General features: G+C 43.4%; 1 protein-coding gene across 1 annotated transcript in view; it reads right to left on the reverse strand.

Annotated features, from left to right (window-relative positions):
* The window catches only part of LOC127921582 (protein eyes shut homolog), a gene marked incomplete at its 3' end in the record, with an annotated part of 213,306 nt that overhangs the window by 166,147 nt on the left and 26,560 nt on the right, over positions 1–20,599 (reverse strand). The window contains 2 exon segments of the mRNA XM_052505176.1: positions 3,378–3,523; positions 6,711–6,904. Coding sequence (XP_052361136.1) covers positions 3,378–3,523; positions 6,711–6,904 — 340 coding nt within the window.

Here is a 20,599-nt window from a genome sequence, read left to right on the forward strand (position 1 = left end):
GAGAGCTGTGGGTCCCGTGAGACCGTTACCCATTTATCTGGGCACTGCCCTCCCTTGCTCTCCCACTAGAGAACCACTCACCCATGACACTGTGTCATTGGCTCATTCAACTCCCATACGTCATCAGGTCAATCTCATTCAATACTAATATACCTTTCTCCAAAAAAGAGGTTGCTCAAAAATGTTGAAATAAAATGTTGAAATGTGTTCCGATTGACTATGTCCACCTCTATGTCCACCTCTATGTCCACCTCTATGTCCACCTCTATGTCCACCTCTATGTCCACCTCTATGTCCACCTCTATGTCCACCTCTATGTCCACCTCTATGTCCACCTCTATGTCCACCTCTATGTCCACCTCTTTGTCCACCTCTTTGTCCACCTCTATGTCCACCTCTATGTCCACCTCTATGTCCACCTCTATGTCCACCTCTATGTCCACCTCTATGTCCACCTCTTTGTCCACCTCTTTGTCCACCTCTTTGTCCACCTCTTTGTCCACCTCTTTGTCCACCTCTATGTCCACCTCTATGTCCACCTCTATGTCCACCTCTAAGTCCACCTGACTCAGAGAAGAGAAGACATTTGAATGTGTTGACTGGCCTGAACTTTCCTCTTCATACCCTATTGCCTGAGACAGCCGAAACAATAGCTCTAGAACAGGGCCTGAATCCCCCATCCTAAATGGTAAGTACCTATAAAATATTATACGTTGCCATTACTCTTTGTCATGATCACCAGAGATCAGTTTAAAAGGGAGAAAATGTATACATTCTTTAAAGAAATGTTAATAACCAACTAATATCATTACACAGATCTGAGGTAGTGATGGGGGGGATCGAGACAGTCAAATATGGTGATCTTATTTTTGTTCAATATTATATCGATATTTGACTCCAAGTAAACCGCTAGCAGGCTGTCCTAAGCCCCATGCTCTAACCCTGGTGTTGCTATCTAAGCCCCATGTTCTAACCCTGGTGTTGCTAGCTAAGCCCCATGCTCTAACCCTGGTGTTGCTATCTAAGCCCCTTACTCTAACTAACACACTGGGCCATCAGGATGACGTAGGTCACTGGATCACGTCGTCCGGGTTTAGCCAGGGAAGGCCGTCATTGTAAATAAGAACGTATTCTTAACTGACTTGCCTTGTTAAAGGTTCAAGTTTTTTTTTTATCACCTTCATCCTGAATATACTGCCATGTGTCTCACCTACATCCTGAATATACTGCCATGTGTCTCACCTACATCCTGAATATACTGCCATGTGTCTCACCTACATCCTGAATATCTGCCATGTGTCTCACCTTCATCCTGAATATAATGCCATGTGTCTCAACTACATCCTGAATATACTGCCATGTGTCTCACCTACATCCTGAATATACTGCCGTGTGTCTCACCTACATCCTGAATATACTGCCGTGTGTCTCACCTTCATCCTGAATATACTGCCATGTGTCTCACCTACATCCTGAATATACTGCCGTGTGTCTCACCTTCATCCTGAATATACTGCCATGTGTCTCACCTACATCCTGAATATACTGCCATGTGTCTCACCTTCATCCTGAATATACTGCCATGTGTCTCACCTACATCCTGAATATACTGCCGTGTGTCTCACCTACATCCTGAATATACTGCCATGTGGCTCAACTACATCCTGAATATACTGCCATGTGTCTCACCTACATCCTGAATATACTGCCGTGTGGCTCACCTACATCCTGAATATACTGCCGTGTGTCTCACCTACATCCTGAATATACTGCCATGTGTCTCACCTACATCCTGAATATACTGCCATGTGGCTCACCTACATCCTGAATATACTGCCATGTGTCTCACCTGCATCCTGAATATACTGCCATGTGTCTCACCTACATCCTGAATATACTGCCATGTGTCTCAGCTACATCCTGAATATACTGCCATGTGTCTCACCTACATCCTGAATATACTGCCATGTGTCTCACCTGCATCCTGAATATACTGCCATGTGTCTCACCTACATCCTGAATATACTGCCATGTGTCTCACCTACATCCTGAATATACTGCCATGTGTCTCACCTACATCCTGAATATACTGCCATGTGTCTCAACCACATCCTGAATATACTGCCATGTGTCTCACCTACATCCTGAATATAGTGCCATGTCTCACCTACATCCTGAATATACTGCCATGTGTCTCACCTACATCCTGAATATACTGCCATGTGTCTCACCTACATCCTGAATATACTGCCATGTGTCTCACCTATATCCTGAATATACTGCCATGTCTCAACAACATCCTGAATATACTGCCATGTGTCTCAACTACATTCTGAATATACTGCCATGTGGCTCACCTACATCCTGAATATACTGCCACGTGTCTCACCTACATCCTGAATATACTGCCACGTGTCTCACCTACATCCTGAATATACTGCCATGTGTCTCACCTACATCCTGAATATACTGCCATGTGTCTCACCTACATCCTGAATATACTGCCATGTGTCTCACCTATATCCTGAATATACTGCCATGTCTCAACAACATCCTGAATATACTGCCATGTGGCTCACCTACATCCTGAATATACTGCCACGTGTCTCACCTACATCCTGAATATACTGCCACGTGTCTCACCTACATCCTGAATATACTGCCACGTGTCTCACCTACATCCTGAATATACTGCCATGTGTCTCACCTACATCCTGAATATACTGCCATGTGTCTCACCTACACCCTGAATATACTGCCATGTGGCTCACCTACATCCTGAATATACTGCCATGTGTCTCAACCACATCCTGAATATACTTCCATGTGTCTCACCTACATCCTGAATATACTGCCATGTGTCTCAACTACATCCTGAATATACTGCCATGTGTCTCACCTACATCCTGAATATACTGCCATGTGTCTCACCTACATCCTGAATATACTGCCATGTGTCTCACCTACATCCTGAATATACTGCCATGTGTCTCAACTACATTCTGAATATACTGCCATGTGGCTCACCTACATCCTGAATATACTGCCACGTGTCTCACCTACATCCTGAATATACTGCCATGTGTCTCACCTGCATCCTGAATATACTGCCATCTGTCTCACCTACATCCTGAATATACTGCCATGTGTCTCACCTACACCCTGAATATACTGCCATGTGTCTCACCTACATCCTGAATATACTGCCATGTGTCTCACCTACATCCTGAATATACTGCCATGTGTCTCAACTACATCCTGAATATACTGCCATGTGTCTCAACTACATCCTGAATATACTGCCATGTGTCTCACCTAAATCCTGAATATACTGCCATGTGTCTCAACTGCATCCTGAATATACTTCCATGTCTCACCTGCAGACGTAGTCCTCTCCTTGGACTAAACAGCTGGCGTTGTTGTGGCAGGGCGAAGGGCTGCACGGGCCTCGCTGCCTCCTGCACTGTGGGCCTGTGGTGCCATCTGAACACTGCCAGACTGAGGCTGCACACTCAGGAGAGGTCTGCAGAAACACACACAACACACACACACACACACACACACACACACACACACACACACACACACACACACACACACACACACACGTAAAACAAACACACACGTTTGCACGCACAAGCGCACACACACATGACGAAAAAGGCCTGAAAACACACTTAAATTAAAGGTAAAGACAGTATTAGTGGAGACAGATCACTCGCCCTAGTAGAACAAGACAGTGTTAGTAGAGACAGATCACTCTCCCTAGCAGAACAAGACAGTGTTAGTAGAGACAGATCACTCTCCCCAGCAGAACAAGACAGTGTTAGTGGAGACAGATCACTCTCCCTAGCAGAACAAGACAGTGTTAGTGGAGACAGATCACTCTCCCCAGCAGAACAAGACAGTGTTAGTGGAGACAGATCACTCTCCCTAGCAGAACAAGACAGTGTTAGTAGAGACAGATCACTCTCCCCAGCAGAACAAGACAGTGTTAGTGGAGACAGATCACTCTCCCAGCAGAACAAGACAGTGTTAGTGGAGACAGATCACTCTCCCTAGCAGAACAAGACAGTGTTAGTGGAGACAGATCACTCTCCCCGGCAGAACAAGACAGTGTTAGTGGAGACAGATCACTCTCCCTAGCAGAACAAGACAGTGTTAGTGGAGACAGATCACTCTCCCCAGCAGAACAAGACAGTGTTAGTAGAGACAGATCACCCCGGCAGAACAAGACAGTGTTAGTGGAGACAGATCACTCTCCCTAGCAGAACAAGACAGTGTTAGTGGAGACAGATCACTCTCCCCAGCAGAACAAGACAGTGTTAGTGGAGACAGATCACTCTCCCAGCAAAACAAGACAGTGTTAGTAGAGACAGATCACTCTCCCTAGCAGAACAAGACAGTGTTAGTGGAGACAGATCACTCTCCCCAGCAAAACAAGACAGTGTTAGTAGAGACAGATCACTCTCCCTAGCAGAACAAGACAGTGTTAGTGGAGACAGATCACTCTCCCCAGCAAAACAAGACAGTGTTAGTAGAGACAGATCACTCTCCCCAGCAGAACAAGACAGTGTTAGTGGAGACAGATCACTCTCCCCAGCAAAACAAGACAGTGTTAGTAGAGACAGATCACTCTCCCTAGCAGAACAAGACAGTGTTAGTGGAGACAGATCACTCTCCCAGCAGAACAAGACAGTGTTAGTAGAGACAGATCACTCTCCCAGCAGAACAAGACAGTGTTAGTGGAGACAGATCACTCTCCCCAGCAGAACAAGACAGTGTTAGTGGAGACAGATCACTCTCCCTAGCAGAACAAGACAGTGTTAGTGGAGACAGATCACTCTCCCCAGCAGAACAAGACAGTGTTAGTGGAGACAGATCACTCTCCCCAGCAAAACAAGTGAGTAAAGAACTGTAACAGTACAACGTTAGGGAGTGAAACGGGATAGCTGCAGTGACACAGAGAGAAGAAGAAGTGTATCGTTTGTTTAATGTGACAAGGTGAAAGCTGTACTTTCTGATGATTACTAACTATGCTTTTTTATTTTTTTTTTTTTTTTTTTGACTCCTTTTTTCTTTTCAATTTTGATCTTGTCTCATCGCTGCATTTCCCCAACGGGCTCGGGAGGTGAAGGTCGAGTCATGGGGGAAACATGACCCACCAAACCGCACTTCTTAACGCCCGCTTAACCCATAAGCCAGCTGCACCAACGTGTCGGAGGAAATACTGTTCAACTGATGACCGTTGTCCGCCTGCAGGCATCCAGCTCGCCACAAGGAGTCGCTAGAGAGTAATGAGCCAAGTAAAGCCCCCCGGCCAAACCTTCCCTAACCCGGACGATGCTGGGCTAATTGTGCACCACCCTGTGGGACTCGGTCAAGACCAGTTGAGAAACAACCTGGGATCGAACCCGGGTCTGTAGTGACGCCACTGCGATGCGGGCCTTCGACTACAGCGCCACTCTAACTATGCATTTCATTTGTTAAATGTCATTTGGTTTTGTATTTTGTGCACACGTACGTAAAGAAATAGTGTCTTATAAGCCCATTGGGCAACAATTGGTGTTCGAGACATAAATAAATAAATCGATCCATCATAGAGAAACTAAGAATAGATGGAGACAGCAAGGCCATTAGCTCAACTAGCGTACTCCAGCTCTCATCACATCTCATCAGGAATGATCTTGACAATAATAATATATCTGACTCAAGAGTCTGAGATGATAAAACCAAGATCCTTAATCAGAGAAGATACTAATATTAACAGTTGCTTCGAGTCGCCAAGGCTCTCAGGTTGAAAGATGAGTTCATTTTCAGTCAGATGAAGTCCCTTATAGAGATGAGACTGAGGCAAAATCAATGTCAAACAGATCAGGTTGACATTAGAGTGCTGCTATGCTATCAACACTGGGCTCCCATTAATGTGACTGTGTTATGAAGGTTGTTATGTGTAATCCTGCATCACTCATTAAGGTGTTATAACTGGTTAAGAATGCCTTACAGAACATTATCGATTGGGATGAGAAACCCATTACAAATCAGTTAGTCAAATCTGTGGCAAATTCCATAATGAAGTCACAAGTGAAGGTCACAAAAAGACAATTAGCCCATTTTAATATATTTTTCTCTCTATGCTTTGCCTCTTGCATAATAGAGAAACTATTGGCACTCAGCAGTTGATGATTAAAACCCCTGTCCTGTATCACTGTAACATTTCATAGATAAAAGGCCTGAAATTGAAAACGGACTGTGGCCAACAGACGCCTCCATCTAGAACAAAAGAGCCCCTTTCATAACTGCAATTTCAATCTGCCTCTTAAAATATGCAATAGTTAATTCCAGTCTAATCAAAATAGCCACCACAAATAACCAGAGCCACCACCATCAGGCTTTCCTTCCCCAAGCAATGCTAACCCCCCCATTGAAGGCAGAAATATTCATTGTTGTTCCAACCTTCAAAAGTACACTCGATCTGCTTCAAAGACTAAGATATTAATTTTCATGTGACATTTCCTATTAAATCAGGCTCTGAGAGGCGGAGGAGGAGGAGGAGGCCTCAGAAGAATGAAGAAGGAGAAATGGGATGCGTCCATAATGACATCTTATTCCCTCTATAGTGGGATACCTTGGGCCAGACTGCATGGGCTCTGGTCGAAAGCGGTGCACTATTTAGAGTGACATTTGGGACATAGAAATAGAGTTCTCACATGTTCCCCGAGGAGCACGCCTTTTCCGCTGACATTCGTATGAAAGGCAATTGATGTTAACGGGGTGTCACAGCGGAGGCCCGTGAATCCCTCCAGACAAGCACAAGCATATCCAGCAGCGCTCCCGGAGCTCTCCTCACACTCTCCGCCGTTCCTACATGGGTTGGGATCACACGATGTCCCACAAGGTGGACCTATGGATGAGAATGAACAGTTGGTTATTGGATAAGATTCCCAGAGGCGTTGAACTTCAATGAATATTTGACACGTGACAGCTCTCCGGCTGGATGTCAGAGATAGAGCAGAAGTGTCGGTCCAACAACCCATGATAACTCAGGACACCTGAAAACAATCGGAGAGGTCTCCACAGCTGAACTCGACAGTATTTGTTACGGCCATACAAACTTCACGGACAATGTTAGTTCAAGTCAGTCCGATTGACAGCATGGCTCCAAAAAGAGCAAATGATTGTGATAATTTGTTGAGGAAAAACTTGATTTGTTCCTCACTTCAACAACTCTGATTTCAACATTTCATCCCACAGCAACATACAGTTTAAACCATTTAAATATAATTAATTATATTTCTATGGTTTAAACCACAGAGGCGGGAAACAAAGCAAAAAACAGGATGAGGATGTGAACAGTACCTCAGTACCTGGTGAGGGATGTGAACAGTACCTCAGTACCTGGTCAGGATGTGAACAGTACCTCAGTACCTGGTCAGGGATGTGAACAGTACCTCAGTACCTGGTCAGGATGTGAACAGTACCTCAGTACCTGGTCAGGGAGGGATGTGAACAGTACCAGTACCTGGTCAGGGATGTGAACAGTACCTCAGTACCTGGTCAGGATATGAACAGTACCTCAGTACCTGGTCAGGGATGTGAACAGTACCTCAGTACCTGGTCAGGGATGTACCTGGTCAGGGATGTGAACAGTACCTCAGTACCTGGTCAGGGATGTGAACAGTACCTACCTGGTCAGGGATGTGAACAGTACCTCAGTACCTGGTCAGGGATGAACAGTACCTCAGTACCTGGTGAGGGGATGAACAGTACCTCAGTACCTGGTCAGGGGATGTGAACAGTAAATCAGTACCTGGTCAGGGATGTGAACAGTACCTCAGTACCTGGCCAGGGATGTGTACAGTACCTCAGTACCTGGTCAGGATGAACAGTACCAGTACCTGGTCAGGATGAACAGTACCTCAGTACCTGGGTCAGGATGTGAACAGTACCTCAAAGTACCTGGTCAGGATGTGAACAGTACCTCAGTACCTGGTCAGATGTGAACAGCACCTCAGTACCTGTCAGGATGAACAGTACCTCAGTACCTGGGTCATGAGTTCTGTCTGCTAATAACATTATCCTACTAGTCTCACATGTGAATCACACGCCATTAAAGAAAGAGTGCCTTACTCAGTGTTTTATTGGGTTTGACGGTGTTTTCAAACACACGAGCAATCCTGAAGTATCCCATGTATATATTTGCCTTCATGTGAATACAAGGCTCCAGGGCTCTCTCTCTCCTCTGACTCTAATTAATAATCAACTGCTTTTCCTGGACTCACTCACTTGTTCCTTGAGCAAGGTCTCCCTACACTACACTGTGGTATCATCCCAAATGGCACCCTATTCCCTATATGGTGCACTACTTTTGATCAGGGCCCTATGTGACACTATATAGGGAATGGGGTGCTATTTGGGATGCAAGCCTCCCTCCCTATACTGTATCATCTCTCCTATGCGCTTCTTCCGTCTATTTTGGAACGCACAAGTGAATCTGAACTCCACACCAATTCCCACAACCCAAGAGAAGAACCAGGAAGTTGGCTTTTCATCTCAGTATAAAAGACAAAAGAGAATGAATTTTCAAGCATGCAACCAAACCACTAAACCTCACGCAACAGCTCCTATGTTTACTCATAAGAAAACTAGGCTATATTCATTGTGTCAAATTGGCCCTCCTAATGATGCAACTTTCTCTGGCACAAAAAGTCAGAGAAGAGGAGCTGGAAACACAAACTGTGTGGTTGGTAATAATTATTAATTAATATTTTTCCCTCCTTTTCAATGCTTTTATTGTTATTGTGTTCTGTTCTAATTAGCAAATAGACATTTTAAAGTGAATCACAGTCTTCTCCGAGTACCTGTACCATTGATGTCCTCCTATTGTATGATCGACATAACAATATGAATAAGACAAAGATATATCCCCTCAGGGCATAAAATGATTAAACTGCTTATTGGCATTAGGATTCTGTCAAACACTGTTGGACATTGTACGGCTCTTGATATCTCTGTTGATGTTTCCTGTCCTGAGACTGAGACTGGAGACACAACAGGTATCATGCTGTTTCTGTTCTTTTGCATGGTCTACATATCATCATGGTCAGTGGTCCTTCTGTGGCTCAGTTGGTAGAGCATGGCGCTTGTAACGCCAGGGTAGTGGGTTCGATTCCCGGGACCACCCATACGTAGAATGTATGCACACATGACTGTAAGTCGCTTTGGATAAAAGCGTCAGCTAAATGGCATATATTATATATTATCATCCCCATACTACCAGGGGAGAATGCAGAACAAACACCCCAAGCTGATTAATACATTATTACAGTCGAGAAAAAGGAAATCAGTTGGCGGACTGCCACCACCATCTTTAATATCACAATGGACTTTTAACTGGGAGAGAAAGATGAAGTATGACTGGTCAAACTGTCGACAGGAAGATATAAGAAAGGTCCAGAATTGACTGGAACATCAACAGTCTACCTAGAACGAATGGTGTCTTTTCAACATGGTCTCATTTCAATATGCCAAAATGGTGACATTTAATCATTGTGACCTACTTGTTGTGTGTATTTACTGAAATGTATGTGTAACTAATAGATGAGCGCACACACACACACATTTTTAAATGTATGTAAATTGTAAAGTCTGTTGTCTGTAATGTATTTTTCGTTATATGTCGGACCCAAGTAAGACTAGCTGTCGCCATTGAGGTCGGCTAATGGGGATCCTTATGAATCAAAAAATACATCAGCTGAGCTAACCTTTTACACTGAACAAAAATATAAACACAACACGCAACAATTTCAAAGATTTTACTGTGTTACAGTAAAATCAGTCAATTGAAATCAATTAATTAGGTCCTAATCTATGGATTTCACATGACAGGGAATACGGATATGCATCTGTTGGTCATAGATACCTTCTTTTTTTTTTAAGTAGTGGTGTGGATCAGAAAACCAGTCAGTATCTGGTGTGACCACCATTTGCCTCATGCAGCGTGACACATCTCCTTCACTTAGAGTTGATCAGGCTGTTGATTGTGGCCTGTGGAATGTTGCCCCACTCCTCTTCAATTGCTGTGCGAAGTTGCTGGATATTGGTGGGAACTGGAACACTCTGTCGTACACGCTTCGATCCAGAGTAGGGGTATGAACGTTTAAACATTTTAATGAAGTTGGGATCCTTAAGTAGGCTGTCAAGTGTTTATAAGAATTTGTTCTTAATTAACTTGCCTAGTTAAATAAAGGTTAAATAAAAAATGTATTAATTAAAATCACAGTTCAGTGATCACAAAACATTATTTTCTGTGTTCTAGCCGATAGGCTATAAATGCCTGGGGAAGTTGTGTAATTCAAATAAAACCAGAGAGGATGAGGCACATTTTAGGCTTGGTGAATTTGCAAGGCATGCAAGACAAGACATGACATAGTGAGATGCAGATTACCAAAACATATGAGCAGGCTTCTGCTTTTTCCATCTCTCTCCCTCCCTCACGCTGGCCTGGCTGCTCCGCCTCTCCCTCCCTCCCTCACGCTGGCCTGGCTGCTCCGCCTCTCCCTCCCTCCCTCACGCTGGCCTGGCTGCTCCGCCTCTCCCTCCCTCCCTCCCTTACGCTGGCCTGGCTGCTCCGCCTCTCTCTCCCCCACACTGGCCTGGCTGCTCAGTCTCTCTCTCCCTCACACTGGTCTGGCTGCTCCGCCTCTCTCTCCCCCACACTGGCCTGGCTGCTCAGTCTCTTCCTAATGATGCCAGTGTGTGCTTTTTCCATCTCTCTCCCTCCCTCACGCTGGCCTGGCTGCTCCGCCTCTCCCTCCCTCCCTCCCTCACACTGGTCTGGCTGCTCCGCCTCTCTCTCCCTCACACTGGTCTGGCTGCTCCGCCTCTCTCTCCCCCACACTGGCCTGGCTGCTCAGTCTCTTCCTAATGATGCCAGTGTGTGCTCAGTCTTCGGTCTGTTGCCTGTAGAATATCCTAGCCTATTCATGCCACTAATGTCTTCGAGACAGTTTTGCAAGCATTTTTGCCTCATGAAATGACAGTAGGCTACTGGGAGCCTGTATCGATTACGCTTTTCAGACATAATGGAACATGGCTCATTATTCTGTATGTTAGGGTATGCTACACTATGTTATCCTGTGTGTTAGGGTATGCTACACTATGTTATTCTGTATGTTAGGGTAGGCTACACTATGTTATCCTGTACGTTAGGGTAGGCTACACTATGTTATCCTGTACGTTAGGGTAGGCTACACTATGTTATCCTGTACGTTAGGGTAGGCTAGGGCATGTTATTCTGTATGTTAGGGTATGCTACACTATGTTATTCTGTGTGTTAGGGTAGGCTACGGCATGTTATTCTGTATGTTAGGGTAGGCTACGGCATGTTATTCTGTATGTTAGGGTAGGCTACGGCATGTTATTCTGTATGTTAGGGTAGGCTACGTCATGTTATTCTGTATGTTAGGGTAGGCTACGTCATGTTATTCTGTATGTTAGGGTAGGCTACGTCATGTTATTCTGTATGTTAGGGTAGGCTACGTCATGTTATTCTGTATGTTAGGGTAGGCTACGTCATGTTATTCTGTATGTTAGGGTAGGCTACGGCATGTTATTCTGTAGGTTAGGGTATGCTACACTATGTTATTCTGTATGTTAGGGTATGCTACACTATGTTATCCTGTGTGTTAGGGTATGCTACACTATGTTATTCTGTATGTTAGGGTAGGCTACGTCATGTTATTCTGTATGTTAGGGTAGGCTACGGCATGTTATTCTGTATGTTAGGGTAGGCTACATCATGTTATTCTGTATGTTAGGGTAGGCTACGGCATGTTATTCTGTATGTTAGGGTAGGCTACACTATGTTATTCTGTATGTTAGGGTAGGCTACGTCATGTTATTCTGTATGTTAGGGTAGGCTACGTCATGTTATTCTGTATGTTAGGGTAGGCTACGTCATGTTATTCTGTATGTTAGGGTAGGCTACGGCATGTTATTCTGTATGTTAGGGTAGGCTACGTCATCTTATTCTGTATGTTAGGGTAGGCTACATCATGTTATTCTGTATGTTAGGGTAGGCTACATCATGTTATTCTGTATGTTAGGGTAGGCTACGGCATGTTATTCTGTATGTTAGGGTAGGCTACATCATGTTATTCTGTATGTTAGGGTAGGCTACGGCATGTTATTCTGTATGTTAGGGTAGGCTACGTCATGTTATTCTGTATGTTAGGGTAGGCTACATCATGTTATTCTGTATGTTAGGGTAGGCTACGGCATGTTATTCTGTATGTTAGGGTATGCTACACTATGTTATTCTGTATGTTAGGGTATGCTACACTATGTTATTCTGTATGTTAGGGTATGCTACACTATGTTATTCTGTATGTTAGGGTAGGCTACGTCATGTTATTCTGTATGTTAGGGTAGGCTACGGCATGTTATTCTGTATGTTAGGGTAGGCTACGGCATGTTATTCTGTATGTTAGGGTAGGCTACATCATGTTATTCTGTATGTTAGGGTAGGCTACGGCATGTTATTCTGTATGTTAGGGTATGCTACACTATGTTATTCTGTATGTTAGGGTATGCTACGTCATGTTATTCTGTATGTTAGGGTATGCTACACTATGTTATTCTGTATGTTAGGGTATGCTACACTATGTTATTCTGTATGTTAGGGTATGCTACACTATGTTATTCTGTATGTTAGGGTATGCTACACTATGTTATTCTGTATGTTAGGGTATGCTACACTATGTTATTCTGTGTGTTAGGGTATGCTACACTATGTTATTCTGTATGTTAGGGTATGCTACACTATGTTATTCTGTATGTTAGGGTATGCTACACTATGTTATTCTGTATGTTAGGGTATGCTACACTATGTTATTCTGTATGTTAGGGTATGCTACACTATGTTATTCTGTATGTTAGGGTATGCTACACTATGTTATTCTGTATGTTAGGGTATGCTACACTATGTTATTCTGTATGTTAGGGTATGCTACACTATGTTATTCTGTATGTTAGGGTATGCTACACTATGTTATTCTGTATGTTAGGGTATGCTACACTATGTTATTCTGTATGTTAGGGTATGCTACACTATGTTTTTTTAAATGCCGACACAAAACCTTCTCTGGTGAATCGAACAGACATTTTACTTGTATGTAAAGGAATGCCGCTTCTGAAGTCCATCACTAGGAAACCAGAACTGTCAATCAAATAATCGAGCTGCTGCTCGCAGCCTGCCAACTACACACAGACCACTCTCTCCTCTCTGTTTAACTACCGTGACTTACCAAGACATTCAGTAGAAAGAAAGCACATCTCGTTACCATACCATAAAAACAGCATAAACAACAACACAGCAGCTCATCAATCAGTTAACTGTAGTCAGGGGAACCATACCGAACATGTAAACACCTGAAAAGGCACTTTTTTTAATTTTCAGTAAAGTTATTAATAGTTGATATCAACATGTTACCGTAGCTGTGTTGTATGTCTGTAAAGTGTTACAGTAGATGTAACTTCTTTACAAGTCCCTGGGGTTCATACATACGTAATATGACCATTATTCTGCACTGTAAATTGACACAGAGTTTAAACGTTAAGCAAAATTGTCCATTTGTCACATCGCTAATTCAAAGCATCCCAAACATGCTCAATGTGTGGCATGTCTGGTGAGTATGCAGGCCATGGAAGAAGAGACATTTTCAGCTTCCAGTTGTGGTCTTCAGATCCTTGCGATATGGAGTCGTGCGTTATCATGCTGAAACATGAAATGGTGGCGGAGGATGAATGGCACGACAACGTTGACATCAGCAAACCGCTCGCCCACACAAAGCCATCTGCCCGGTAAAGTTGAAACAGTTCCAGCATGCCAGTGGCCATCGAAGGTGAGCATTTGCACACTGAAGTCGGTTACGATGCCGAACTGCAGTCAGGTCAAGACCCTGGTGAGGACGACGAGCACATAGATGAGCTTCCCTGAGACGGTTTCTGACAGTTTGTGTAAAAATTATTCGGTCGTGCAAACCCACAGTTTCCTCAGCTGTCCGGGTGGCTGATCTCAGACGATCGATCCCGCAAAATGAAAAAGCTGTGTGTGGAGGTCCTGAGCTGGCGTGGTTACACGTGGTCTGCAGTTGTAAAGCCGGTTGGGTGTACTCCCAAATTCTCTAAAACGACGGAGCTTATGGTAGAGACATTAACATTAAATTCTCTGTCAACAGCTCTGGAGGACATTGCTGCAGTCAGCATGCCAATAGCACGCTCCCTCAAAACGTGAGACATCTGTGACATTGTGCTGTGTGACCAAACTGCACATTTTAGAGTGGCCTTTTATTGTCCCCAGCACAAGGTGCTCCTGTGCAATGATCATGCTGTTTAATCAGCTTCTTGATGTGCCATACCTTTCAGGCAGTTGGATTATTGTGGCAAAGGAGAAATGGTCACTAACAGGGATATAAACAAATTTGTGCACAACATTTGAGAGAAATAAAGCTTTTTGTGCAGATGGAACATTTCTGGAACTTTTTATTTCAGCTCAAGAAACATGGGACCAACACTTTACATGTTGCATTTATATTTTCAGTGTAGTTGTATGTCACTTAGGGTGACATATTACCTACTGTATATCAGATCAATTATAATGACGTGCCATATTTAACCCTTATAAAGAATCATAATTACATTGAATGCCTATGATTAGTTTTGAATTATCCTCCCCCCCTCTGTAAATCATATTTAAATTATGCAAAACAACAAACTTAATTGAATAAAGGAGAATAAATGGACTTTATGGAGCTGACAACAGTAGCTCAGATCAGAGCTAGAAGTTTTGGACAAGAGCATCTTGGCTTGGAGACACATACATTACATACTGTAATCCACCTCTAATGTCAAATGCCGCGGTGGTGACATTGGCTTCTCCACGTGGGATAAAATTAGACTGAACACACCGCTGGTTCAAGGTGAATACAATTTGATTCTATTCCCTGGCGTAGGCTTTTCATTTTTGTGTTCTTCAGTAGGCACTAACTCATTTATCTTTCTCTGTGATTCTTCTTGTAGCATATTCCTCTATGCTAATTCCCCTGCGTATTCTAGTGCTCTTGTTCCCAGAGGCTTCCCATAGGATGTATCCCAAATGGCACCCTATTCAATATATAGTGCACTACCTATGGGCCCTGGTAAAAAGTAGTGCATTGCATTGTGAATAGGGTGCCATTTGGGACTCAACCATAGCCTGTGTGCAGGTATCAGTGGACATCAATCTTACAGTATATACATACAGCTTCTGGGCTTGTTTAGGCTTGCTACACTAGCCATTGGAAATTGAGTTTGCATAGCGGGTTGCCTACCAAAGGCCGAAACAAGAGTCGTTGGGAATAATATAGTTTACGCAAGTTCAACATCACTAAGGCTGGTCACTTTCACATTTATCTAGTAAGCACAATATGATTCACATCGATTCTTTCACAGGCATAGCAGGTATCTATAGGGTAGTATTTATAATGATACCTCATCAACATAGCAGGTATAGTATAGGGTAGTATTGTAATATTACCTCACCAGCATAGCAGGTATAGTATAGGGTAGTATTAATAATGATACCTACACTAGCCATTGAAGTGAGTTTGCATATGGTTTGCCTACCAAAGGCCGAAACAAGAGTGGATTGGGAATAATGTGAGTTTTACGCAAGTTCAACATCACTAAGGCTGGTCACTTTCACATTTTATCTAGTAAGCACAATATAGTTACATCAGTTGCTTTCACAGGCATAGCAGGTATCTATAGAGGTAGTATTTATAATGATACCTCATCAACATAACAGGTATAGTATAGGGTGAGTATTGTAGTATTACCTCTGTATAGCAGGTATAGTATGGTGAAGTATTAATAATGATACCTCATCAACATAGCAGGTATAGTATAGGGTGGTAATATTACCTCACCAGCATAACAGGTATAGTATAGGGTAGTATTAATAATGATACCTCATCAACATAGCAGGTATAGTATAGGGTAGTATGTAATATTACCTCACCAGCATAGCAGGTATAATTAGGGTAGTATTAATAATGATACCTCATCAACATAGCAGGTATGAGTATAGGGTAGTATTGGCAATGTTATATCCACCAACATAGCAATTTATAGTATGGGGTAGTATTAATAATGATACCTCATCAACATAGCAGGTATAGTATAGGGTAGTATTGTAATATTACCTCACCAGCATAGCAGGTATAGTATAGGGTAGTATTAATAATGATACCTCATCAACATAGCAGGTATAGTATAGGTAGTATTGTAGTATTACCTCACCAGCTTTATAGCAGGTATAGTATAGGGTAGTATTAATAATGATACCTCATCAACATAGCAGGTATAGTAATATTACCTATAGGGTAGTATAGAATTGTAATAATTACCTCATCAGCATAGCAGGTATAGTATAGGGTAGTATTTATAATGATACCTCATCAACATAGCAGGTAGTATTGTATAGGGTAGTATTAATAATGATACCTCATCAACATAGCAGGTATAGTATAGGGTAGTATTTAATATTACTTCACCAGCATAGCATCACATCTCCGCTGGTACTTTTCTATTAGCAAGTGTGAGGAATGTCATTCACCTATTACCTTCAGCCTATGAGCGTGGCACACTAGAGAAATTCCAGACAACGCTTGCTGAATGGGCGCACTCATGAAATAATCACAGCAACAGTCTTCCAACCACCTTCCACCACCACCACCAGTCATCGGAAGCCCATTCTCCCAGCTGGGGTTTTGATGCCAGCTGCCCAGCATAGAGCGACCGGTAACAGCATTTGGCTCTGAGGAGCATTCCTCAGAGATGAGAACTACCCCAAAACTATTCAATACAATTATATATTGTAATTTTAATCTATGTTGTCATTCAGTTAAGCCTGTACTCAATTAAACTGGTTTAAATGTGACCCTTAAAAATAGGTTTTATACTGTCCCAATAGGTGCTCTTGCAGGAAGCAAAATCACTCCCCATTGTTGACTACTAATGATCTATAACTGGGCTAATAACTCACTAACTAGTAATCACTCCCCTATTGTTGACTACTAATGATCTATAACTGGACTAATAACTCACTAACTAGTAATCACTCCCCCTATTGTTGACTACTAATGATCTATAACTGGGCTAATAACTCACTAACTAGTAATCACTCCCCTATTGTGTTGACTACTAATGATCTATAACTGGACTAATAACTCACTAACTAGTAATCACTCCCCTATTGTTGACTACTAATGATCTATAACTGGACTAATAACTCACTAACTAGTAATCACTCTATTGCTGACTACTAATGATCTATAACTGGACTAATATCTCACTAACTAGTAATCCCACTCTATTGTTATTACTAATGATCTATAACTGGGCTAATATCTCTCTGCTGTATCCACTCCCCTATTGTTGACTACTAATGATCTATAGCTGGACTAATATCTCACTAACTAGTAATCACTCCCCTATTGTTGACTACTAATGATCTATAACTGGGCTAATATCTCACTAACTAGTAATCCTCCCCTAATGGTGACTACTAATGATCTATAACTGGACTAATAACTCACTAACTAGTAATCCCTGCTCCCCTATTGCTGACTACTAATGATCTATAACTGGACTAATAACTCACTAACTAGTAATCACTCCCCTATTGCCACGACGACTAATGATGATCTATAACTGGGCTAATTACTCACTAACTAGTAATCACTCCCCTATTGTTGACTACTAATGATCTATAACTGGACTAATAACTCACTAACTAGTAATCACTCCCCTATTGCTGACTACTAATGATCTATAACTGGACTAATAACTCACTAACTAGTAATCACTCCCCTATTGCTGACGACTAATGATCTATAACTGGGCTAATAACTCACTAACTAGCAAAGGATATGAACAAAATGTGCACACGTGGCTACATGCAGCTTTCGCTTTGATTCCAAAACAAACACATCTACTCACAACCTCTAATGCTGTAAACACAGTCCAGTTCCATATATGGCAATGGTCTATTTGCATATAGACCTCCTGCAGATCTGACTAGTTATGGCTCACTGGTCTGTGTAGAGTACGGTCTGAGTCTTGCATGTCAACTCACCGGTCTGTGCAGAGAACGGGCTGAGTCTTGCATGTCAACACATCGGTCTGTGTAGAGAACGGGCTGAGTCTTGCATGTCAACACACCGGTCTGTGCAGAGAAGGGCTGAGTCTTGCATGTCAACACATCGGTCTGTGTAAGAGAACAGGCTGAGTCTTGCATGTCAACACATCGGTCTGTGTAGAGAACGGGCTGAGTCCTGCATGTCCAACACAGTCTGTGTAGAGCACAGGCTGAGTCTTACACATGTCAACGCGCACCGGTCTGTGTAGATCGGGCTGAGTCTTGCATGTCACAGCATGCAGTCTGTGTGAAACCCGGGCTGAGTCCTGCGTGTCCAACACCGGTCTGTGCAGAGAACGGGCTGAGTCTTGCATGTCAACACATCGGTCTGCAATGGCAGAACGGGCTGAGTCCTGCATGTCAACGCACCGGTCTGTGTAGAGTACGGGCTGAGTCCTGCATGTCAACACGGTCTGTGTAGAAACAGGGCTGAGTCCTGCATGTCAACACACCCGGTCTGGCAATGTGGAAATGCGGGCTGAGTCCTGCACTGCATGTCAACACACCGGTCTGTGTGAAAACGAGGGCTGAGTCCTGCATGTCCAACACACACCGGTCTGTGTAGAAGAGCGGGGCTGAGTCCTGCATGTCAACACACCGGTCTGTGCAGAGGAACGAGGGCTGAGTCTTGCATGTCAACACATCAGTCTGTGTAGAAACAGGCTGAGTCACCATCCAACACACCGGTCTGTGCAGAGAATGGGCTGAGTCTTGCATGTCCAACACACCGGTCTGTGTAGAGAACAGGCTGAGTCCTTTGCATGTCAACACATCCCGGTCTGTGTAGAGAACGGGCTGAGTCCTGCATGTCAACACACCCCGGTCTGTGTAGAGTACGGGCTGGTCACCATCTTACCGGTCTGTGTAGAGTGCCAGCACCGGTCTGTGAGTACAGGCTGAGTCTTGCATGTCACACACCGGTCTGTAGAGTACCCAGGTTGAGTCCTGCATGTCAACACACCGGTCTGTGTAGAGAACGGGCTGAGTCCTGCATGTCAACACACCCTGGTCTGTGTAGGTACGGGCTGAGTCTTGCATGTCAACACACAGTCTGTGTAGAGTACGGGTTGAGTCCTGCATGTCAGCACACCGGTCTGTGTAGAGAACAGGGCTGAGTCCTGCATGTCCAACGCACCGGTCTGTGTAGAGTCTGGGCTGAGTCCTGCATGTCAACACACCGGTCTGTGTAGAGTACAGGCTGAGTCTTGCATGTCAACGCACATCGGTCTGTGTAGGTACGGGCTGAGTCCTGCATGTCAACACATCGGTCTGTGTAGTACGGGCTGAGTCCTGCATGTCAACACGGTCTGAGTCCTGCATGTCAACACACTGCCGGTCTGTGTAGAGTACAGGCTGAGTCTTGCATGTCAACGCACCGGTCTGTGTAGAGTACGGGCTGAGTCCTGCATGTCAATGCTATAGAATCCTACTCTGATGTGTTCTGCCTACAATAAAGTGTCTTGCAGTTAGTTTTGTTGTTTTGGTATGTTGCATTGAAAGTGGCTAATATTGTGTTGATTTGATTACAATTCGCACAGTAAAAGGAAAGGTTGATAGTGTTAACAGGGAAAACTCTAGAACAGTGGTCACCAGCCTTTTCTGAGTCAAGATCTTTGAGTCAAAATGCAAGCCGAGATCTACAACTCAGATGTTTGTATTAAAATGGCTTTTTAAAAACGTACGCCTTTGCAACATTAACCAATTACAAACAGTACTGTAGCAATGAGGTTTGTGCAGTAGGCTACAGGCCCAAAACATTTATAATGACATATTGGCTTTGCTTGAATTGCCCTGCCAATGCATTGCTGTTCAGGCCATCTTTTTAAATTATATTAAAACATTTGAGGTAGGTTGCATGATCATACCAGTAATAAATCCGTTGTTGTATTACTTGTGAGGCACAGCTGAGTGAGCATACATTTTTAAAAATTGCTTTTTTTATTTTATTGGGCTGATGGTTCCTTCATCTGATGGTCAGTCTCAGGCTAGGGTCCGCCTCAACATCCCTCCGCTCTCCCTTTCCTCCACAGACACTGACCAAAGGGACACGGTTTCCAGCTGATGGTGAAACTCGAGTCGCACCCATTATTCTGCCTCATGCTCATGCCTCGTGTTGTTACTCCTATGAACACATCAATATTCCTTGATATTAAAGACCCAATCTGCTTATAATAACAACACGAGCCTATAGAGACACGTTCCTACTCATTCATTACTGCTGCAGTGCTTGTTGTAGCGCTGAGTGGAAAATAAGAAGAATGCACATTTATGGCTTATAAAGTCTTGAATACAAAGTGTTGACAGGGCTGAGTAAGTTAAACATGAACTCACTCATAAAAACAGCAGCTCTTTGCCGAA

This window comes from Oncorhynchus keta, unplaced genomic scaffold, assembly GCF_023373465.1.
Source record: "Oncorhynchus keta strain PuntledgeMale-10-30-2019 unplaced genomic scaffold, Oket_V2 Un_contig_2262_pilon_pilon, whole genome shotgun sequence".
NCBI lineage: Eukaryota > Metazoa > Chordata > Actinopteri > Salmoniformes > Salmonidae > Oncorhynchus > Oncorhynchus keta.